Source organism: Prionailurus bengalensis, chromosome B3 (assembly GCF_016509475.1).
Source record: "Prionailurus bengalensis isolate Pbe53 chromosome B3, Fcat_Pben_1.1_paternal_pri, whole genome shotgun sequence".
Taxonomy (NCBI): Eukaryota; Metazoa; Chordata; class Mammalia; order Carnivora; family Felidae; genus Prionailurus; species Prionailurus bengalensis.
This window is the reverse complement of record NC_057355.1, coordinates 132,489,805-132,513,512: the sequence shown is the minus strand read 5'-3', so window position 1 is coordinate 132,513,512 and position 23,708 is coordinate 132,489,805. Positions and strand designations below refer to the sequence as shown.

Below are 23,708 nucleotides of genomic sequence, written 5' to 3'. Positions count from 1 at the left end.
GCATATGTTGGTTCTAAGTAAAAAAGTTAAAGATAACCCAGGAAAGAAAATGTGTGACTTGTTTAACATTATGATGTGTATATGGGTCCCTGCTCTTCATCGTGGATGGGAGAGAAGAAAGGTCATGCATGTTCTTTACCTTCTAACCCACAGTGACTGCCCTTATTAGGGAACACTGCCCAGCTGGTGTCTTTCCTCCCCGGAAGGAAGGGGAGGGAGGGGAGGAGCAAGGACAAAATGAGAGGGGCCTCTGGTGCTTCAAGGGGTCCTGCCACTGATTTTGATTTATTATTTCTTCTTATTACCCCCCATGGATTGAGAGCACTTAGCACATACCGGCACTTGACTTTATCTTTACTTACCTCGCAAGGGCATGACCCCCACAGTCACAGGCCTGGCGCTGGTTTAATTCCCTTGTTTACTGTTGATTACAAAGCCTTATTTCTTTTGTTCTGAGGTCTCCACGGACAGGGTGTCTCTTATAATTCACAGTGCTGACTGCGAGCGGAGCAGGCCTTCCTAAATTTGGGTTTCCAGAACTTCTGTAGATTGTGGTCCAAAGATGCATGCCTTTAAGGCATGAAATTTGTCACAAGCTTAGCAACAGGGAATGAGGCCCGACCATTTCAAAAAGGTGCATCAGCAAGAGTTGATAGTTGCTCTGAGTCAGCATCACTTCTAGAAATATAATCGGAACGTTGGTCATCATGCAGGATTAAATGCTGGCTTACTTTAATAGCCGACTTCCTTTGGGACAGCCTAACAACGTCGGAGCATTTCGAAACCCTCAATGGGAGCGCACACACGGAGCTCTGAATTCCAGACAAGCGGTTGAGAAAGGAATCCACCAAAGGGTGCCTTTTGTGTTGTTTGCTAGCGCACCCTAGTGGCAGTCTTTGGCGGGCGGTGGTGATTTGCTGAGGTCAATATTTACCGTCGGCAAACCCCTCCTCCCCCCGCCCCAGGCTCTGAGGACCGAGCTGCCCGGTTCTCCCGCCCAGCGCGGAAATGAACCTCAGAAACCACTTACTGTTGCAGGAACCCTAGAGAAAGCTATGGGGGAGGGGTGGGGGGGCGTTGCCTAGAAGGAAAAAAAAAAAAAACAAAACAAAGGCAGCTGAACCAGACCGAAGTGTGGTTGCCCCAGAGCCCGTTAGCGATGTTTGGAGTTCTCAATGTAAGAAATGGCAGTGGCTGTGGAGATCTTGAGGCCTTGTGGGCTGCCCTGCACCCTGGGTTCGGTCCCACTGACAGGAGCCACAGGCCACAGGGCCTGCCCACGTGCCTTTGGGAGGTATTACTGAGACCATAAGAGCTCAGACTGGATTCCGTGGGGCTCGATGAGGTTGCAACCACCACTCAGTGGGAAAGACTAGTAATCACTCCTCGTGTAACACCTTAATTACCCATACATTGCTAATGTTCAGTTACCTTAGAAATGGCCGCCGGGGGCTCCCGGGTGGCTCAGTCGGTTAAGCGTCCGACTTCAGCTCAGGTCATGATCTCTCAGTTTGTGAGTTCGAGCCCCCGCATCGGGCTCTGTGCTGACAGCTCGGAGCCTGGAGCCTGCTTCAGACTCTGTGCCTCCGTCTCTCTCTTCCCTCCCCTGCTCACACTCTGTCTCTCTCTCTTCCTTAAAAATAAATATTAAGGAAGAAAAAATTTAGAAATGGCCACCTGCCTGCCTCACTGGGCAACAATGTGTCACAGGGTGAGAGGCAGGCTGATAGCAGCCATGTCATGGAACTTCTTCGCTTCTTCAGGAGACAGCGCTGAGGTTGGAGCCTATTTTACACGGCTACTTTTGGTAGGGCCTGTAGGAGGGTGAGAAGAAACAGGCTAATTATTTGCAATAAATGACTGGTCCTTTCAACGGAACAGCCGGTCAATGCCATCAGGCAGCTGGCCGATCTGGTTTGATAGATTTCTACCGTAATCCCTACATATAAAATAAAGGGATTGGACTCGCTGGCCTTTTAGCTGGAGCACGGTGATTCTAATTACTCAGACTGATTGACCTTTTGGATTAGCATCGTGTAAACACCATCCCTCAGTTAGTGTGAAATCACTACTGCGAGGATCAAAGTCTCAAGGATGCCATTAAGTCTAATTTTACTTCCTCACATCCACTCTGCTCTTAGTAAATGCGTGTGTTAAGGGGGAAATGGTTCCAAGCCATTTGGGATTATTGATCCTTTATTTTTATTACATTAAAAAATTTTTTTAAAAGTGTTTATCGATTGTTGAGAGAGAGACAGAGTGTGAGCACGGGAGGGGCAGAGAGAGAGGGAGACACAGGATCCGAAGCACGTTCCAGGCTCCGAGCTGTCAGCACAGAGCCCTATGCGGGGCTGGAACTCATGAACCGCAAGATCATGACCTGAGCCGAAGTCGGACGCTTAACCCACTGAGCCACCCGGGCGTCCCTATTTTTATTACATTTAAAGGAGTTTACGAAAAAAAATTGATGGCTGGGCCTGAGCTGTTGTCCCTCTCGCTCATGTCTTTCATTGTCAAACCAAGGTTGAGAAGAAGTGGACCAAACTGGCCACTGACACGTTTCTGTTGTTGTTGTTTATTTATTTTGAGAGACAGAGTGTGTGCACGTGAGCAGGCGAGGGAGAGAGAGAGAGGGAGAGAGAGAATCCAGGCAGGCGGCAGGCTGTCAGTGTGGAGCCCAATGCAGGCTCCATCTCACAGACTGTGAGACCATGACCTGAGCTGAAACCAAGAGTCGGACGCTTAGCCAACTGAGCCACCCAGGTGTCCCTGAAAAGTTTTTGTTATGGGTGTTACTGTTAGTGGTCAAGAATCAAAGGAAGTTGGGGCGCCTGGGTGGCTCAGTCAGTTGAGTGTCTGATTCTTCATTTTGGCTCAGGTCATGTTTCCAGAGTGGTGGGATTGAGCCCTCTCAGTCTCTCTCTCCGCTCTCTGCCCTGCTCACACACGTGCTCTCTCTCCCTCTAAAATATATGTGTATGAAAGGAAATTAAGCCACAGGCCAGGCTCCTTTAGGGAAGGGACAAATCGTTTCCTTGCCTGTCACCTCTTATGTACAGCAGGCCTAACAGCTGCGTGTCAGATGGTGATGGGAAGACATCTCTGCCATGTGGACCAGAATATGTTTGTTCTGCAAAGACCATATGCTAGGCCCTGGTTAAAATAACGTTTGGTTGTTTTCAGGGGGAAACGCTGGGATCAATTACCGGGAGTGGTATAAGCCCCTAGTGTGGTTTTGGATCCTTGTTGGCCTTGCCTACTTTGCAGCCGTCCTCAGTATGATCGGAGATTGGCTACGGGTTCTATCCAAAAAGACAAAAGAAGAGGTAGGACTCCTTCCAAATTCTATGAACGTTCCTGAGATCAGATTAGCTCATGTCAAGAATTACCTGTCTCTCTTCTATGGGCACAAGGGCTTCTTAAATAAACGGAGGGCCCCTGTGGCTTCCTCTTTTTGAGGCATTCCCTAAAAGCCAAGGTCAACGGAATAGCAGTTATTTCTGGATCCCTTTTCGGCAGGTGAGAACATCTGGTGACTCACCGGGCCAGAGATCCAGGAAAGACTAGTAAACGATGACTGCTTTTTAAAAAATGAAGAGGGAAAAAGGAAAAAAAAAAAAAACCAAACAGCGATTGTCAGCAGGGGTAGGCTGTAGCTGAGGCTGGTGTGCAGACTGGAGGGAGAGGTTTAGAACGTTTTTAAAAAGCTTGAGAAAGATGGCCTGTCCTTCAGGTCTTGGGGTCTATATGGAAATGCAATAAAATACTATGAATCCTTCTTGGTTCCCTGAGACTGAAGTCCTTCAATAGTGGCCAGCCATGAGGAAGCAAACACAAGGGGTCCCTTTCACCATCATCCCCTCTCGGTTATCAGATCTATAGAAACAGACATACCCATGTGTCCAAGACACGCAGCCTTTACTCCCTCATGTAAATGTGCGTGAAAACAAAGGCAAGAAAAGACATAAGAGGAGAAGGTAGATTCTGTGGTTAAAAACAATGTCCGTGTAGTTCTTCTAGGAAGAGAGGAAAAGATAAAGGCAGGCAAGAGAAGAAGAGCTAAAGAATGGAAGGGAGATAAGAAAGAAAGAAAAAGAGGAACAGCTTCTTTAAGGGCACCTGCTCACTTCCTAGAAGACAGACATTCTATACACAAGGCCCCAGGAGAAAGTTACTGTGTGGGAATATTTCCTTTCCCATATCATTCCCGGGCCCAAGTGTTAAATTTTCCTGCCTTGCATAAACACTGTCAGTGTAGTCTTCAGTCCGATCCCCCAGAGAGCTAACTGACCTACTGAAAATGAGCCATAGTAAAAGTAACCACATCAATATTGACTTTCCTAAATGCAAAAAATGCAAACTTCTGAGTTAGTTGCTCATCCGTATAGAAAGACGTGGGACTACTAGTCTCGGTGCTGCTGAATGAGAGCCGAGAAATTTGGTATTGATCCTCCTGCAAAAACTTCACCCTGGAGGAAGAACGTTCTGTGGGCTTTTGCAGAACATGACCAGGAAAGTTTGGTCACCAGGTGCTCTGGAGGGTCTTCTTAAACCAGAGTAAGCTCGACAGCACACGACCGTGTGGCCCAGATACAGGGTGAGCGACGGTCCCCAGGTTGTCCAGGACTGCAGAACACAGGACTCTGTGTTTTACAACCGGGACAGTCCTAGTCTAACTGGGACAGGTGGATCACCCTTCCCAGACAGGAGCACTGGGGAACAGAGAAGGGCCAAGGACCCCCTGAACATCTATCTGCTTTGCACCCCCTGGGTGCTTTCCTCCTGGGAATGTCTCTCTCTGTCTCACATAACGCCAAGAGCTCCGTGAGCTAGACATGATTACCCCACTTATGTTGGAGGGATGAGGCCATACAACTAACAAAGGGGTGGGTGCGTAACAGGAACCCAAGCCTGTCTACCTCCCAATAGTGATCTCTCCCGCAGAGAGCTCTGCCTCCCGTTCAGTCACCGCCTCCACATCTCAGGCTCCTGCCAGCGGCTTCTCTAGCAAGTGTAACTCCCTGATCCCCCCTCCCTCCCCCTGGGCCTGTGCTCCCCCATCTCCTGGCCTCCCTTGAGCCAGCCTTCCCATCAGGACATCCAAGGGCTGTGGGCGCTGGGGGCGGGTGGGGGCTCGAGGCAGGCGGAGAGAGGACTTTCTCATCCTGTCGCTTTTCTGTCCCCCGGCCAGGTCGGTGAAATCAAGGCCCACGCAGCCGAGTGGAAGGCCAACGTGACGGCCGAGTTCCGGGAGACACGGCGGCGGCTCAGCGTGGAGATCCACGACAAGCTGCAGCGGGCGGCCACCATCCGCAGCATGGAGCGCCGGCGCCTGGGCCTGGACCAGAGGGCCCACTCGCTGGACATGCTGTCCCCCGAGAAGCGCTCCGTCTTCGCCGCCCTGGACACGGGCCGCTTCAAGGCCTCATCCCAGGAGAGCATCAACAACCGGCCCAACAACCTGCGCCTGAAAGGGTCGGAGCAGCTCAACAAACACGGGCAGGGCGCCTCGGAAGACAACATCATCAACAAGTTCGGGTCCACCTCCAAGCTCACCAAGAGGAAAAACAAGGACCTCAAAAAGACCTTGCCCGAGGACGTCCACAAAATCTACAAGACCTTCCGGAATTACTCCCTGGACGAAGAGAAGAAGGAGGAGGAGACGGAGAAGATGTGCAACTCGGACCACTCCAGCACGGCCATGCTGACTGAGTGCATCCAGCAGCAGGCCGGGATGGAGAACGGGCTGGTCCCCACGGACACCAGAGACCAGGAACTCGAGAACAACGCATTACTTGAAGAGAGAAACTAAATGCTGAGGACCTTGGACTTGACCAAGCGTCGTGTTTTTTATATTCACCCTGAGACACGTGCCTTAAACAGACTTCTCGTTAGTCCGAAATTACATAGCATCGAAGAATATATTTCACTGTGCCATAAACGACTGAGATGAGAAAGATCGCTCTGCCAAAAGGAGTCAAAGAACAAGGACTGCACTTCTGGCGGCGGCCGCAGGACACTGGGGGAGTGTTCGCACACGCAGGAGGTCGTGGCCGCAAGTGTTAAGGGCGTGTCTGGGACGGTGCTTGCACCCCTGTGTGGTGCCACCCCGGCCCCAGCATGTAGAAAAGGGCAGCTATTCCTTAGACCAGCCTTCTGAAAGGAACAGATGTGTCTCCTAAGTGGAGTCTCATTTTCCGAACCTACCGTTAGAGATACGTGCACACACAGAAGGGGACCAGATGGGGGGTGAACGAGTACCTGCAGGGAGGGTCTGAGTTGGCATTTTGGCATGTTGCCCCGAGCTTGAGTTTTGATACAAACCCTTCAGGGCGCACCTACTCTTTCTAGGCTCCAAATGAGCGTCTGTGGGACCTGAGAGCACGTGGAATTTGTTGGCAACGGATCAGAGCACACGTATTCAAAGGTGCAATTGCTTTCCTCATTACAAAAGAAAAAAAAAATCACAAATGCATCACACTGTGGAATACCACCTTAACCAATGACAGAAGCCTACTGAACTTTGTGTTTTCGACGAACGATGAAAAAAGTGAACCCGCGAGCATCGGCGGACACTCGGCCTCATTTGCTGCATGGTTACGGGCACAACATCATGCATTTTCCTCAGTGGGTGCAGTGGTGAAAATAAACTGGTTCTGAAACGTTCACGTTCACTTTTCTAGTGGAACTTCGGTTATAAGTCGTTTTGATAAGAGGGGGAAAAAATACCAAAACAATTGCCTTGCATGATGCCAGTGGCTTGCTGTTCTGTCTAGCTGATCCTAATTTTTTTACAAAAATAGACATCCTGCATGTCTGAGACATACCAAGGAGGACCATGGCATCATTCCATCTCAGGGCTTTTTGTCCCTTTGGGTGTCTTAAGGTAGACATAGTGACGAGGTCCAGTCCTGCTATCTCCAAACGAAAGAAAGATTCCCCCAACAACTCTTGTACACGAAGATTGAATTGTTTTAAAATTGCCTGCAGCTTAAGTGCCATTAATGCCATTTACAAATAATGCTTAAAAGAAATATTTACAACATTCCACTTTTATGTTTGGGTGTTCCTTATTTTGAAAGCATCACTTCTTTTCCTTGCTTGTTTCTTTAGCCCACACCTGCTACTCACGAAAGTTGGAACCCCAGTGTGATCGATCGTTTCAAGGCAAACAATAGCAACACCTGATAATTGATTGTTCCATGAGGTTGAAATTGTGAAGGAAAGTGGGGGAGTGGCTAGTCATAGGTTTTGAGAAGATTCTGAATTGATGATTTTTTTTTTTTTTTTAATCAGAAAGGGCAAAATATGTGCTAGGCTCACCATCCTTAGCCTTTTGCATAACTGGCTGGCCATTCACACTTAGCTACGTGGACCACACTCTGAAGCCTTTGGACTTGCAAACTCAGGAGGTTGCAGGTTATGGTCCTCCCACACTCAGCACCGCCTGTTGGGGGTTTCACACAATTCACACACAGAGTGGATTTAATCAAGAGATCACAGGACTAGTGGAGACTTCCCAAAACCATCTAATGCTTTCTGACTCTGGGGAAAATTATATCCGCCACATCCTTGACCACTGGTACCAGGGCAGACCTCTTCCTGCCCGTCTCCCCAAAATGCCTGGACCACATGTAGCTCCCCTTCCCCCTGCCCCAAATTTTGGGCTCCAGTTAAAGTTCTGGCATTTCCTTTGGGAAGGAGCCAAAAAAGAATCACTTTCATGAGGCCCTTCCTGTCCAACGGTAGATTTGGTTTAATGCCTCCACTTGGCTGGAGCTGTGGCTCACTGGTGACATCCTGTGTCCACACATTAAGAGACACAGGAAACGACGCTTATGCAGGTGTGGGCGTTGGCTCTTACTGGGAGAGTCCTTCAAGCCTGCAAAATGTGTTTTCATTGGTGGATAACTGGGACTTTTCTTATTCCAACAAGTTAAAACCTTCCTGATTAAACTATCTATCGATCCACCCTGTATTACTTGTCACCTTCTTTATAGTAATGTGTTAAAAATTCTAGACCCTACGGACAAATCTGGCGAAGAGGCTTCCCTGTCATTTATCCAGTGGTTTCCGTGGGCCAGGCACTAGATTTAGGCACTTTATGGGCGTTAAATGCTCGCTGAAACCTCACAGGAACACTGTACTAGAAGTGGTTATAAACCCACTATACAGATGAGGACACGGGAGCTCAGGGAAGCTAAGTAATTTACCCAATGGCACACAGCAAGAAGGTGGTAGAGCTGGTATTCAAAGGCTGTCTGACCAAAGTCTGCTTTTGACTTTGCTATAGCGTCCATGTTATGCATTCTTGTGTGTGTGTGTGTGTGTGTGTGTGTGCATGTGTGTCTTTCTAGTTTCATGGACACGGCATACAGAGGTGGGGAGAAGATCTCCGTTACCAAGAGGGCACAAGGTCTTTGCGGAAACATGACCTCGCGGGTTACCCTTGCGGTTACGTAAACATTATTTTGGTTTGGGTTTTGGGAAGGCTGTATGCGGCACACTTTCTGTATTGTTAAAACTGCCCTTTGAAAGCACTCTTTTGCACTTTACTTGCTTAGTTTGCAGGAACTCCGTATACAGCAGGAATAAAACAATTCAAAGCACTAAACTAAGCTGCACATTCTACCAAATGGAACAGGTGTTGGTGTGTGCTTCCCCAGACGAGTCAAATCACAGTAAATACAGAGGGATCCAAAACAGCCCTTGGCTGAGAGTGGGAAAATCTCCAATATAACCTGTTCCCCGAGTACAGGGGGGGACAAAGCCCCAAGGAATATAATCAAAGAAGAGCCCTCCCTCTATGGAGATTGATCCATTAAATATGCAGTGTTGGACAAACTATAACATACTCTCCAAAGGAGATGCTGAGAGGGAATAAGAGCTTGGACTCTGCTTAGTGTGTACAAGCTAAGATCTGGGGGGAGGCTAGTTGTTGTGAAGCTGTTTGAATGTCACCCTTGTAAGATGGGGCCAAATAGCATGTAGCAAGACTGCTACAAATTCTAAACACACGTCAGCACAGCCCTGCCCTTCCAGCCTGCGCCCCACCCCCCGCCCACATAAACCTGGAATAAATGCCTCAATTTTGCACACGGGAAGAACACATGTTCCGTATCTTCAGTGGGTGGTGACTTTTGCTTCACCTGGTAACTGGGTACCAATTTTTTCTTCCCTAACAGATCTGGAGGTTTACTGTTGACAGCTGAGGGACGGTTTGGAGACTAGAGCTCCATACCAACTCCTCACCCAATAGCAAACTCTAAGAACTTAGTGCTTTTGGGGTAGGGCCCTAATGTGTGTGTAGGTAGGGGTGTTCCTGGCCTACAGGTGGGGTGACTGGGACTCTTGGTCTGCGCTCCCCTGTCCCAGCCTGTGATGGTGGGCAACTGAGTCCTTGCGCATCCAACTTTGTTACCTCATCAGCACATCGAGGGAATTGAACACACAAAATCATCGAGGTCCCTTTTAGTTCTGCAGCATTCTGACCAAGCATCCCCTGGTCCACGAGTTTGTTAAATTTATTAAGAACCATATTAGCTGGGTTTGTAGATACCGACTAATGGGCCCCTTCATCTTAGGCTAAGAGAAGAGCTTAGTCTCCTGCCCTTTGGGATTTGTTTTCTGGGTAATTGATGGAGACCAGATGTATTTGGGAGCCTGGTGTCCAAATTAGAATCATGCCCTGTGTAGGCTCACTCTATCCTCCCTTACAGCAGGCTGTCACCCGGAGGGCTCAGGCGATGCGGACATTTTTTGCATGGTGTTAAGATTATTTAAAGAATTTTAAGCTGTTGCTATTTGCAGTCAAATGTAGTAAAAGTTCCCTTTGATTTGATTACTTCATGAATTCATATACTATACACAGATCTCTCTCTCTCTCTCTCTCTCTCTCTCACACACACACACACACACACACACTGGAAATGGCTGCCTTGGGTTCTATGGGGGACCGTTCCATGTTGAAAGTCCTAATTGCACTAGACATTAGCAAACCACCTCCTTCCTCCCTCTGAGAGGAGGACTTCCTGGCTGAGTCAATGCCGCTCATCTATTTGTGTGCTTGGTTTTGGGGATTAGTGAGAATGTAGCCAGAATTTGGGTGAGGCAGATTTATACTCATTGGATTGGGTAAGAATGGAGACCATCCAATGTATACCATGGTTTCTGAACCACAGGAAAGGCATAAGAAAATAAAACAAACGTGCAGAGACTCTCTTAAAAAAATGAGGAAGAAACCAGTATTGCATTTCTTGTCTTTGCTTTCCGTATCCCGCTGATGTTTCAAGTGGAGGTTATTGTTTCTTTGATGATGCACCTATGTGCAAAGACGGTGGCTGTGTCAGCAGAGAGAACTTTCATCAGTATAGTTAGTGTAAGAGCTAGTTAGCAATGGTCTTAAAAAATAAAAGTGGGGACTCTCTGAAACAAAGGTGACTTTAATTTGACATTGTCGATGCTGTATTCTGCATATGGAAACTTTGGGATAGCATGTTGAGGACATGGCTTATAAACAAAGCCCTGCACTCTGTCTTTGCGCGATAAACCACCTGTGTTTTTCTTCACCAACTTGCCCGCAGTCCATGTAAACTTCAGTCCTCCTGTGGCAGTCCCTAAGTCACATGACATCAGCGCAGTGGCATTGAGGAGAAATAAGCGTCTCTGATTTTACTGAAAGTGATTATCATTTTCACAGGTGCCTAAGATTTGAAATCTACCTTCTGTTCTTGGTTCTTAAGTGAAAAATCTCTCATAGTTCCCTGTGCATTAAAAAAAAAGCCCTTGAGAGGACTCTGCTCCATCAAAACAGCAGACCTGTGCTGCGGAAGGCAACTGGAAAACCTCTCCTTTGCAATCAAGGTGCCGAGCTTGAAGGGGGAAGGTGCAGTGGTACCTAGAAGCGATATGCAAACTAACCCACATACCAGCCTCCAGCCTCTCCCGTCCCAGACTCACAGGCAGGGGACCCAGTGATGATGAAAACCCTTGTGTGGAGGTGTTTTACCTATTTTTCTCTCTGTAGGATTTCATGGTGCTTTAAAAAAAAAAGGCATTTTACTGAAAATGCGGGGTGGGGGGAGGAGGGAATTTCGTAATGTTCTTAGGAAAAGTACAAAAGCAAATTTGCTTGTAACATTTCAATAAGCTGTGCTGCTATTGTCTTTATTTGATGATGATGTAATTTTTTTTCCAATGATGCAGAAAATTGCAACAAAGACCTTCTGGAAGATCCAATCCAATGTCTCTCCTGTTTTCCTTTCTCTTGTGGGGCCAAGCACGGTTCACAGCGGCTGGGTCGGGAGTTACACTCAGGTCTTTTAGGGAATGGCTTCTTGCCTGGCCGAGCACCCGCTTACCTGCATGCATCAGGCCAGAGCCTATGGACGGAAACCCACTGTCTTGCTGGAGGAGGAGACCACAGTTTGACGTAGATGATAAGCTCCTCAGGGCAGGAATTAGGTCTTTCATTTCCAGCGCTGAGCACTGTGCCTGATACAAACAGAGACACTCAAAATTATTGGTGAAGTGATTTTAATGCCTTTATTGATAGCGCATTTGCATCCTTCAAGGCAGATTTAATTTTTTCATGACTTAGAAGTCTTTTGGAGCCAAGACTCCTGAAATAAGCAATTTATACCACTCCTAAAGTATCATCTTGGTCAAAACCCAGTTTACCTACAAAGTAATGAATTGGGTCTGTATTTTACAACGAACTCTAAAATTTACCGTGATGGTTGTTGAAATAACTAGACTCTAAAATGACTACTCTGAAGAATAGCTCTCATTTAGATGTATGCTGATGGAATATTTGTTTTAAGGCCAATGTCATTACTACAGATACAGTTTTAATGTCTATGAATTTAGGAAATAAGGGATTATGCTTTGTGGGGATGTCAAACATATGGCAAATGGGTCACCACCCCTGACTCCCGTGCCCAAGGCAGCTCTCTTTATCACAGAGTTACTTCCCTATCAACCAAGATACATTCTCAGAATCCACTTTAAGACTATAGCCAAGGTCAGTAGTTTTCAAAATATGGTCCAGTGACCCTCGTAGGTCCTCAAGATTCTTTCATGGGATCATGAGGTCAGAACTGTTTCCAGAACAATACTAAGACATTACTCTCCATTTTAACACATTCCTTCAGGAGGGCATGCATTTAGAACTGAGTAGCATTAGTCACTCAGAGGACAGAGGCAAGGCAGTGTGATGCCTTTTGTTGACGGTTAAAGAGTTTTCCAAAATTCTTGTAAATGGATATATGTTTCTTCGAAAACCCCAAAGTACCCAGATATAATTGGAAAGGGCTTCCTGCTGTGCCTCATAGGAATGGATCTTAGAAACAGCCACGAAACAATATTTCTCTGGTCCTGCGCAGCTGCTTTGTGGGGATCCGACCCCTCAAATTCCTCTCCAGTTAGCCCTAAGAACCCTAGAGGCATCTCACGGTTACTCAATTTCTTGGCCACCATGCTGTAGTCAGTTTTCTAGAAATCTCTCTGCCCCTCTGGGACCGGAATTGATGGCCTTCCAATGATCCCCTTGTCCACCTTCCCTGTATCCAGAGCTCATGAAGGGACATCTTTTTCGCTCATTGTTTCCACGGGCCTGGCACAGTGCACAGAACGTGGTTGGATTTTATCCAAAAAAAAAAAAAAAAAAAGACATTTTTTTGGTTGAATAGCAAACCCCAAACCATGGGTGTTGAGTAAAGGGCCTCTGTGGAGAGTAGGAACAGATGAAGAGAGCCCAAATCTGGGGTGAACTTAAGAGGAGCCTGGATGGATTCAAAAGAACAGGGTAGCTGTCCAGACAAATGGGAAACATCTTGGAAGATTTCCGGATACAGAACACTGACTCCAATGACAACTTTTACCTGGACATGTCTATGACCTTACATCAATCACAGGCACCAGAGTGGTATAAACAACCTTAACACAAAACTACTGTGGTTTTAAAATGCTAGGGTACACCTGGCTGTGTGAATTTGAGGTGGCACACAGCTCAACATCCATCCTGCCTTTGTGGGAAATATTTCAAAATTTTAATGACTCGTTCTTAGAAATAAATTGAAAAAGGGGCTCCTGGGTGGCTCAGTCAGTTAAGCGTCCGACTTCAGCTCAGGTCATGATCTCACGGTCTGTGAGTTCGAGCCCCGCGTCGGGCTCGGTGCTGACAGCTCGGAGCCTGGAGCCTGCTTCGGATTCTGTGTCTCCCTTTCTCTCTGCCCCTTACCTGCTCATGCTCTGTCTCGCTCTGTTTCTCAATAATAAATGTTAAAAAAATTTAAAAAAAAATTTAAAAATATAAGAATCTAAAACTAAAAAATGTATATATACAAAATGTCACACAATCTATTTGAAAGAGTCGTGTTTACTAAATGAATTTTAAAGATCATTAATTATTACTTGGAATCATTTAAGATGAATAAGGATTTTTTCCTCACTTGGAACATGACAATATTAGAATATTTTCCAATATAGTAAACTATGCTACCTACAAACTGCCTACAACAATGGTTCTTCTGAGTTATTTGCAAATACCTGAGGCAAAGAACAACTGTAAGACTTTGTAAGATATAAACTTGTTTTGAAAAGAAGAGCCTTAGAGAACTCTACCATTCTGGAACCAACACTATTAGTTACAAATGTAAGAAACAGAAATACACATAACACTAACGTAATTGATGGATGTACATTTTAATATTTTATGTAGAACATTAACCTATGCCTCAAAAGAACATTGTTCTGATTCCATAAAAAGAAGAGAAGTAGGGGCGCCTGGGTGACTCAGTCGGTTAAGCGTCGACTTCGGCTCAGGTCATGATCTCACCGTTCGTGGGTTCAAGCCCCGCATCGGACTCTGTTGACAGCTCGGAGCCTGGAGCCCTCTCTCTCTGCCCCTCCCCTGCTCACATTCTGTCTCTCTCTCAAAAATAAACATTAAAAAATTAAAAGAAAAAAGAAAGAAGAGAATAGGCTGTTCCATTATTTCCAAAAATGAATAGAAGCCTGAAACAATTTCTCCACCGAATGATTGTTGAGGGGAATAAAAAGAGAGACATAGGTAACAGTGATGGTAGCTAGTTAAGACTGCACCATCCATCCATCCAACCAACCATTTAACCTACTCTGTATGAGATCCTGGGACAGTGGCAAGGGATGGCAAGGTTCCTGCCCACAAGAATGTCACATGTGCAGTGAGGCAGCCCTGTGCAATGTGCTCTGGGATGCTAAAATCCTGCCCTTTGGTTGGAGGAAGAATAAAAATAGGGCGGTATGTGATTCTGTTCAAAAGCACAAGGAGTTCTCACAAGGGGCTAGGAATTCAGAAGGCATGAGGATCAGTGAGCACCATGGCAATCAAATCGGGCTTTCTGTAAGAGGCAGCATCTTAAAGAAGGTGTAACCAGTTAGGGAGCAGGAGTGTGTGAGTGGCTCCAAAGCATACTTCTGGGTAATAATATTTAAGATTGACCCGTCTGTCTGAGGATACCACAGATAAATCCTCGCTTGGGATTACTTTGTTATAAGACTTTCTGTTAAGGGGCGGGGGGCGGGGGGGGAGGGATGCTTTAAAATGACTTAAAATGACTCAAGAAATCACAACGTTAAGCCAAAATTAAAAGATGAACAGAAGATTAGCTCTATTAGTCACCAATTACAACAGGAATTATAACTCCTTCTGATAGCCACTTGTGACTCAATCCCATGCAGTATATGAGTTCCTCTTCCTTCTCTGTGTTTTCTCTCCTTGCCTTTTGTCAAGCAGATCCTAGGTTCTGGCTTCATTTCCTCCAGGGAGGAATATAATGCCAAGAATATTCCTGCTGCTTTGATTCAAAAGCCACGTCCATAGGAGGATTTCAGGTGACAGGAAGCAGAGGAGACTGGAGCACACGGATGGGAAAGTATCTTCCCTGAGTAAGAGGAGACTCCCTTAGGTTGGGGATGTTATGCCCAGAATTCGTGATCCCCAAAGACCACTAGGGAGCCGAGTCCGATGCAAAAGCAAAAGAGCCTTTATTCGAGCTAGCTCGAGCTCAATCCTCTACCTGCACCGACGCAGCGATGAGATACCAGGGAGAGAGAGCGAGTTTCAAAAGCACAAAGGTTTTATTGGGATCTAGGGGCAGTTGGTGAGGTAATGGCTGTGGCCTCAGCCGATTGGCTGGGGATGGGTCGTGGCCTCGGCGGATTGGCTGGGGAAGGGTCGTGGCCTCGGCCGATTGGCTGGGGAAGGGTCGGAGTCCTGTTATGCAGGTCGCTGGGCATGTTTTGATCAGGAAGTTTGAATGGGTGAGCGAGAGGTTACTCAAGGGGAGGAGGCGTGGTCTAGGTGAAGGACACAGAACAAGATGGAATTGGCCAGCGTAGGCCCACCCTTTCAGGGACAGACTCTGGGGTCTCCCCAGAGGGGGCCTGCATGCAGCCTCCTGGAGAGAAAGGACAGACAGCATGATGAGCCTCAGTAGAGGAGCCCTTGGGCAGCCCTGACAGAAGGCCAGGGGCCCTGGGGGAAGGCGCTGGGCCCCAGGATCCTAGCCCAAACCAGCAACCACAGTAGGACTTCCCACATTCCCAGTAGGGTGGGTCTTGAAAGGGAAATTTACAGAAAATAAAGAGCATCACTGTTTCTTGCAGACCTGAACTGTTTTTCTGTCCTAAATGGTTCTTCTTGGTTTGAACCTGCACCGTCTTATTTCTTAGGCAAGAACAGATCAAGTTTTCTCCCTGATTTGTGGATGATCCCTGTTCTAGAAATACTGCGCATCTGGACTGGACAGTCTCTTTTTGAGGAAGGGGTGGGGAGGTAGCTTCTTGTAACTAGAGACCAGGAGTGCCTTCGGCTGATCTCCTACTTGTTATTTCCTTCCAGCCTCAGCAGTAGCAAGGTGGGGCCCAGCAGAGTTTGCCTCCTCCCTCGGGCAGAGAGGACGGTGGTTGGTGGCAGAAGTGAGGGGCTCCTGTGGGGAGAGAGATCCAATTAGCCACAGGACTGGACTGCACATGCACCCAGGCCTGGCTACCCCCTGGACGTCCAGAAGCACATTCTATGCCCGCTTCTTGGGCTCTCTCCCTTTACTAGCTCAGCACTGTGGGATCTGGGGTCCAGGATCAATTTCTGGCCAAGGTGAAGAAGGACTCATCCTGGAAAAGAGGCATATGTGCGTGGCTGGGAGGGGCCCGCTTCCCCCTTCCCTCTCTCTTGCCCTCTCCAGTCCCCTTAGGAGCTCCTGGAAGAAAGATGAGCTGACTCCTAGAAGCTGACTGCATATTAGGAGTGGGACTGACTGGATGATTATCCTGCACAGAAGTGTTCTACTCTCTCAAGTTCTTTTTCCTTTCGTCAGTCTGCCCTCTGTGCATCCCCACCCTCCACCCCAATTCAAGCAAGAGAAGGATGTGACTGGAAAGGAAGCAGAAATAGCCTAATATTTCCCTGGCCTTTAATTTTCCCAAAAGTCTGAATCCTTAGTGATGCTGACAGAACAATGAGAACTGGTAAAGGAGAAAACGTAGGGGATACAGGCAAAAGTGTCTACCAGAAGCTAAAAGGCAAAATAATCTCTCCAGAGAAGATGGCTGCCTAGCCGGCAGGTGGGACCACAGGGTCTGCTTCCCTGTGGGGGGGGGGGGGGGGGGGGGGGGGGGGGGAGGGGAGCAGGCGCTAACATCCCTCAAGGGCAATATATCGTGTGTTCTGGTGTGGGGTGGGGCAGATGGGCCAAAACCATTGGGCAATGAGTATAGAAGATAAGGGGAGGGACCCCACATAGATTACCTGACTTGTGTGAGGCACAGAGGCCCGTCAGAAAGCTAAAGCTAGCCTCAGATTTGGGGAGGGCTGGCCCCGAGCAGGCTAGAGGTTTCAGAAGATCCAGCAACCGTCGAAAACAAGAAGAGGTGGGCTGAGGTCATAGAAAGTACTGGAAGGGATCTGAATTGAAGGGACTAGGGAGAGCCTTCCAGGAGGAAGTAGGCACCTTGCATGGAGATGCGGGCAGGCTCCAGGAGACCTATTTCTTCTCCCTGGCTCTCTGAGTCTGCCCCTGTGCCTGCTCCACAAGAGGAAGAAGAGGTTGCTGGGACAGAGGAAGAGGTCTCCCAAGACCGGCTCTTCCCAGGGCCCAGCCAACTAAGACAACACAATGCATCCATCGATGGCTGAAAATGAGTGTAGAGGGTCGCTTGACTCACCGGGGATCAGGCCACACACTGAAAACGCCACACGCTGAAAAGGCTGAGCTTCAACTAGGTGCATCTCAAGGCAGCGTGAGGGAGGAGGGGGCCAGCTGCACTAAACTATTTGCCAAGTTCTAGCCATAGGCCAGGTTCTGGACCTCTGCACAAACAGCTCCCATCTGTACAAGGGGAGGTGAACATTACTGAAGGTACAGAGCGGGTCTTCTGTCTCATGTTCCTTCCTGGGGGGAAGTTTATTTCAGAGAATCAGCAGATAAAGGGAGCCAGAAAGTGTACAATGTGAATCTCTGTTCAACAAAAACAATGTTCAGTGCTTAACAGTGGTGGGGGTCTCCCCCATTTCTGTATCTTTAAGCTAAGGCTTCTGGGCCTTTCTGGCAAGACCCAGAAGATGTCCCAAAGACCATTAGAACAAAGCAAGAGGTGGCCTTTTACATAAGAAGATTAAAAAAAAAAAAAAGAGGTTAGAAGTTTTTGGGTTAGAATACATCAGGTCTACCATATACAAAGCCCATAACTATGCGCCAGGCACATGCACCTATAATTAATGATTCTATTGCTAATTAGTTAAATAATTATGTACTCAATATTTAACAGTAAATATTTCTATTCCTCTTACCCTATGCTGTTATCTGTACAGAAGAACATAATTGATTCAGAGGGAAAATTCTACACCAGTATTTGACAAGTCCTTGTCTTCAGAGAGTATGTTTCCCCCTTTCAAATTTATTTTCCCCCTATTTATGTTTTAACTCTCAAAGAAACTGAAGAGCCTTTCGACAGTAACTGGCTTTTCAGACCCATCCAGAAGGTTAAGCTGGAGAGTCTCCCTTGTTTACCACAACAAAGGTGCAAATCACGTTGGCTAAGTGGGTGCCTGAGGGGCCAGACAACTTGAAGGTCACACCCACTGCCAGCACCAGCCAGAGGGTCAAAAGGCAGGGACAGAAAATAAACGTGTGCTCAGCTCCAGATCCCACATTCTTCTCACTGGCACTTCTCTGCCATGAAGCTTCTAATCCCAACATGAAAACCACACCAGAGTAGAGGGGGGAGGGGCTCCAGCAGATGCCACTGCTTTGTCCTCAATGGCACCAGGTAGGCCCGCAAAACTCCCCTTTCTCCAGAGTCACTTGGATGAGTTTCTTAAGGCAGGATACCAACTCCCAGAGGTAGGGGACTCTTCCTCCCCTTCCGTTACAAAGGAGCAACCACCTGCCATTGAGGCCCCCTCCAAAGCCCCCCTTATCCTGTGGTCTCAGTGAAAGCACTGGTTTTGGCCAGACTCAAGCAACAGCGATGCCTTGTAATGACTGTACCTGAATGTCAACAGCACTCCCCAGCCCCCAGCCCCATCCAGCTCAGGTGAGAAGATAAGTCGGAGCTCTGGTTACAGGCTGTCAGTAACATCAGTAGGAAAAGTCAGAAAGTTCTCTGCTTATCAGAAAACATGTCAGGCTGTCCAGGGGCAAGTGTGCCATGGAAAAGACAAGGTAGTGGCTTCACCTTCCTCTTTTTCTGTCTCCCTCTCTTGTTCCCCGAGTCCCATCCTGTTTGAAGCAGCCAAGGACAGTGGTCTGTTGGAGGGACTCGGGTGGGCTTAATTGTTACAGGGACATGTGGAATCCTTCCCCTAAGGCCACACCTGCCGTCCTCATCCTGGATGGTTTCTCTTCACCAAATGTGGCTCCCAGAGAGAGAAAATGGAGGTGACTGGCCATTCCTCCCCGTCTCCCTCCTGCCCCGTTCTCCTGACTCCCACAGTCGGTCCAAGGTCCGTGATTCGCCTCCAGTGTGCCAGGTAAGTGGCCTTCGGCAAGAATTTCCTCCTGCAGTTTGGGAGGGTTTGGCTGCAGGTGATGCTTTTGCATCTATGCACATCCCATGTTTCACATGGGCCCTTTGAAGTCATGTATGATTCCATTCAAAAATGCATCTTGCATTTAGACATCATTTCACATCAGAAGAGCCCACTTCCCTCTGGCTTTAGGAGGCCAAGAGGGCTGGTATTGGGGGAACCTTCGGTTGGGGGGGATACGACTAGCATTTGTGTGCTTTGGAGTTCAGTTTCTGAGCTCTGCAAAAGCATACAGTTTTGTTTGTTGAAAAGCTGCATCCCATTGGCCACATGGGGTCTGGGAGGGTGGGTGGTGGTGGTATGATGCTGAGAAATGGGCAAGAGAGGGGACGGAACTCCAGACTCAAGTAGAGCCTGCACCCTTCTTCAGGCGAGGCTGTGACAAGCAGGGACGTGGCCTCGGACTGCCCTGCGGTACACAGAAGCTGCACCCCCCTCCTCGACCTCACCAGGGCTGCACTGCGTGCCCAGCAACCCCGTATCCCGGGTCCTTGTGCGCCAGGCAAACCGTCCGGGCCAGGCATAGACAGTGGGGACAAGAAGCGGTTTGCCTCTTCCTGTCTTCCGCTTTCTCTGCCGCCGAGCAGCCAGTTTCTGTCTGCTCTGCTCACCCGCCGGGAGGCTCCACGCAGAGCCGGCATCTGGAGGGCAGCTGCTGCTGCCAGCCCCACCTGCTAGGATGTCTTCCTGCATCCAGACTGTCGCCCCCTTCACTCCCAAACTCTTCCCTAGGAGGCATCTTAGTCCAGTTGTTCTGAATGCAGCAAAACTCCCCAGGGAGACCCTCCCTTGAAAGTGAGGGCCTATGCCAGCCGACTCCATCTTGTTCTGTGTCCTCCACCTTGAGTGACTATGTCCCCGACATGACCCCTTTTCCAGGAAAATCGCAGAAATCTCAGACCGCACCTCCTCCCCTTGAGTAACTTCCCACTCACCCGTTCAAACTTCCTGATCAAAACATGCCCAGTGATCTGCATAACAGGACTCTGACCCTTCCCCAGCCAATCGGCCGAGGCCACGACCCTTCCCCAGCCAATCAGCTGAGGCCACAGCCATTACCTCACCAACTGCCCCTAGACCCCAATAAAACCTTTGTGCTTTTGAAACTCGCTCTCTCTCCCTGGTATCTCACTGCTGTGCTGGTGTAGGTAGGGGATTGAGCTCGAGCTAGCTCGAATAAAGGCTCTTTTGCTTTTGCATCGGACTCGGCTCCCTAGTGGTCTTTGGGGATCATGAATTCTGGGCATAACACCCTCACACGGGCGGTGGTTGGGGGAGGGGGTGTAGCCAAGGGTGAGAATTGCATCAAGAGCCACGGGCAGTATTTTTCAGGCTCTGCCCGCAGCTGCCCTCCCCTCGAGTCCCTGGAGTTCCTCTCAGACCATCCTGAGTCTCTGAGAGTGACTCTCATGCAGTGCTCATCATTTCCCTCTTGAGCTGCTGGGCTGTGTGAGTGCTCTGGGCTGCTGCCAACAATCGGACTGGCAGGCAGGCAATGGAAGATGCCAGAAGGTCCCGGGCTACTGGCGTTTCACTGTGCACATCCAAGAGAAGGTCCTGGGTGGTGCTTGTGCCAAAGGCACTGAAAACCTCGCCGTCAAGCCTGCTGCAGTCCACACTGCCTTGAGTAACTAGTGGGTATATACTGGCAGGGCCCGGGGGGTGCATACGTTCATTCTTTTACGTTATGGTGACTATCCTTCTCTGGTCAGTTTTCACTTCCTTTTCAGAGGCTGGACCTTGCAAGAACATGGGGGAGGATGATGCCCACCCTCCTCTAGGACTCGGAGAAGGGGTGTGCAGAGCAAACGTCTTCCCATTGCTCCTACTGGGAGGGCAGGGGAAGGAACGAAACAGTGGGGCCGAAGCACAGCCCTAGTCAGAGATTCCTGCGGTTTCCCCCAACCACACTCAGAGCTGGAGAGCTGCCCATGGAGGGGTAGAGACTGTGGAAGGCACTTATTCCAACCTTCTGCACAGGGCCCAGATCCTCTTCACAGTAATCCTGAGAGATAGCCTTCCAGCTGCCACCTGCGCATCTCCAGTGTGAGTGGGGAGGGGTCCAGAATGCGGCCCAACATGCCTGTTGTGGCACCCACACTTGGGTGTCAGGCCCTCCTCGGTTTACTTGAAATGGACATTGCTGTCTCCCAACACGCTTGAGTTCCTAGGAATAGATTGCAGGGACAGCCGCATGCCTCCCAACGTCCCCAGCTAACTCAGGCCATCTCTGGGAGTTGACACTTTCTTCTCGTAGCGCTATTTATTGCCAGGCTTCCAGCACACAGGAGCTGGCATGCCATTAAAGTGACAAAGGGGAATAAGAAACAGGTGAGGGTCCTAGGAGAAAAAGGCACAGAATATGCACCTACTAAGAGGCCGGAGGGAAGGATTAACAAACAAGAGTGGCTTCAAACTTTGTTTTCCATCTTCTTTTCCATCTGGGGTTCAAGTGTGGAGAGAAGATGATCATTCACTCATCCCTTCACCCAACATTTATTGAATGCCTACTGTGTGCGGGGCAAAGGCGGGGATCCGGTGATGGATCTGCCCAGGGGACCTCACCATCTTGTCAAGGGTGAAATCCATGACGTCGATAAATGTCATAGATAGAATGTGATCAGTGCAATGACAGAGGTGTGCCCCTGGAAAGGGGTCCCAGCTGCCACGTAGTGGAGGAGACGAGCAGGTAGGGGTCCAGGCAGGCAGGCTTCAGGAAGAGGCCAAGTAGCAGTTGGCCTGGGGAGGGGCATAGGTGAGGGTTCTAAACAGAGCAGAATTGTCAGCAAAAGCGCAGAGATGTACAGGTTGGGAGGAGCCGTGTGGGTGCTGTTATAATGGAGAGACTGGGGCGCCTGGGTGGCTCAGTCCGCTAAGCATCAACTTCGGCTCAGGACATGATCTCAGAGTTCGTGGGTTTGAGCCCTGCGACAGGCTCTGTGCTGACAGCTCAGAGCCCAGAGCCTGCTTTGGATTCTGTGTCTCCCTCCCTCTCTGCCTCTGCTTGTGCTTTATGTCTCTGTCAAAAATAAATAAACATATATATATATATTTAAAAGAATGGAGAGACCAAGATGGCGGTGTGGAGGGAGGCAGGCTGTGACGGCCTCAAATACCACGTGGAGGACCTTGGACTTTATCCTCCAGGTTGTGGGAGAGTACTGAGGGTCTGTGAGGAAGGGGTAGGCCTCAGATCAGGGTTCAATGACCACTTTGTCAAGGAACATGAACCCACATGAGGGAATAACGCAGTGGACCTATAGAATGCATCCAATGCTTCCAGGTAGGAAAAGCAAGCGTTCACACATCTGCCCATCTGGTTAAAGGGACTTCTTCACTTTGGTAGGAAATAGCAGCAGCGAGACCCAACCCACGTTATTTAGAACTTTGATTCAGTGTCTTCTTTCTCAGAAACGAATTCAACACCATTTTGTTTTTGTTTTTATTTTTTTTGTTTTGTTTTTGTTTTTGCTTTTTTTGTTTTTTGTTTTTTTGTGTGTTTTGTTTCAGCTGTGGACTTGAGACTGGAGCTGCTGTCCCTTTCAGTTATTTGATCTGTATCTGCATGTATTCCCTGCCCCCCTCACCCCTTCACTTCCTCCCTCCCTCCTGATGAAGATTTTTGGGGTGATAGTGGGGTTCGTGGGGTCCAGAGCCAACGGCAGAGAAAGAATTCTTGAAGACGTCTTTGGTGCAAAAAGGTGATTTTATTGAAGTCACAGGGACAGGACCCGTGGACAGAAGAGCTGTTCTGGGACCCTGAGCAGAGACTGGTTATATACCATGGAGATGGGGGAGGGAAAGTCTGGGGGAAGTTTCTAGTGAGACTTTCATATGCTAAAGAAGACTCCGGAGGCTACCAGAGGCCTAGCTATTGTCAAGCTATGGTTGTTTTTCCCTCTAGCGAAACGTTAGCATTAAGACAGCAGGGAGTTTCTGGAGAAAGGTTTTACTCTGCCTGCCTCAAGTATTTGTCAATGGGCTGTGTGCAAGTTATAAGGAAATTTAATTCTATCTGCCTTTTCCTTCTTGCCTTTGTTCCCCACGTCACTATGGGGGGATGATGGAAACTTGGGTCCTGCAGGTCGAGGATCTCTATCAGTTAACCCTTTGTTTTCCCCCTTTCCTTTGTTTCTGGGCAGTCGGAAGTGCCTGAGGAATAGCACACAGATCCCACCGGGCTGGGGGCGGGGGGGTGGTGGTGGTGGTGGTGTTTGTGGCCTGTCAGCTTGCCTTATCCCTTCCTTCACTTCTACCTTGCCACTGTCCTTTCTTCCTGCCTCCCTCTCTCCATTCTTCCCTGTTTCCCTTCCCACTTCCCCCTTCCCTCCCTCTCCCCACCCCCACCTCCTTTCCTTCCACATTAACTGCCCATTAATAAATGCAGGCAAAAATGCATTAGTAATTCTTCCTACTATGGCCTGTGTGCCTTCTAGTAAAGGCCTGTGCCTTTTCCTGAAGTTTCCTGAAATCATTCATCCTTAGATGAGGCCAGCTAGGCTGAACTCCTTTGTTGGTAAAAACAGAAGAGAGTAAAGAATGGAAATAAGCCTCAAGCTGGGAATTAGCCCTCCTCCTCATAGAATTAGGTTATGGAGGGCCCCAATATGGGGGAAATGCGGATCAGAGTTTTGTGGTA

General features: G+C 48.5%; 1 protein-coding gene across 2 annotated transcripts in view; it reads left to right on the top strand.

Annotated features, from left to right (window-relative positions):
• The window catches only part of KCNK10 (potassium two pore domain channel subfamily K member 10), a 134,248-nt gene extending 123,010 nt beyond the window's left edge, over window positions 1–11,238 (top strand). For both annotated transcript variants that reach the window (XM_043556790.1, XM_043556789.1), the window contains exons 6-7: window positions 3,184–3,326; window positions 5,192–11,238. In XM_043556790.1, coding sequence (XP_043412725.1) covers window positions 3,184–3,326; window positions 5,192–5,812 — 764 coding nt within the window. In that variant the 3' untranslated portion in view covers window positions 5,813–11,238. The remainder of the gene's footprint in view (window positions 1–3,183; window positions 3,327–5,191) is intronic.
• The last annotated feature ends 12,470 nt before the right edge of the window (window positions 11,239–23,708 follow it).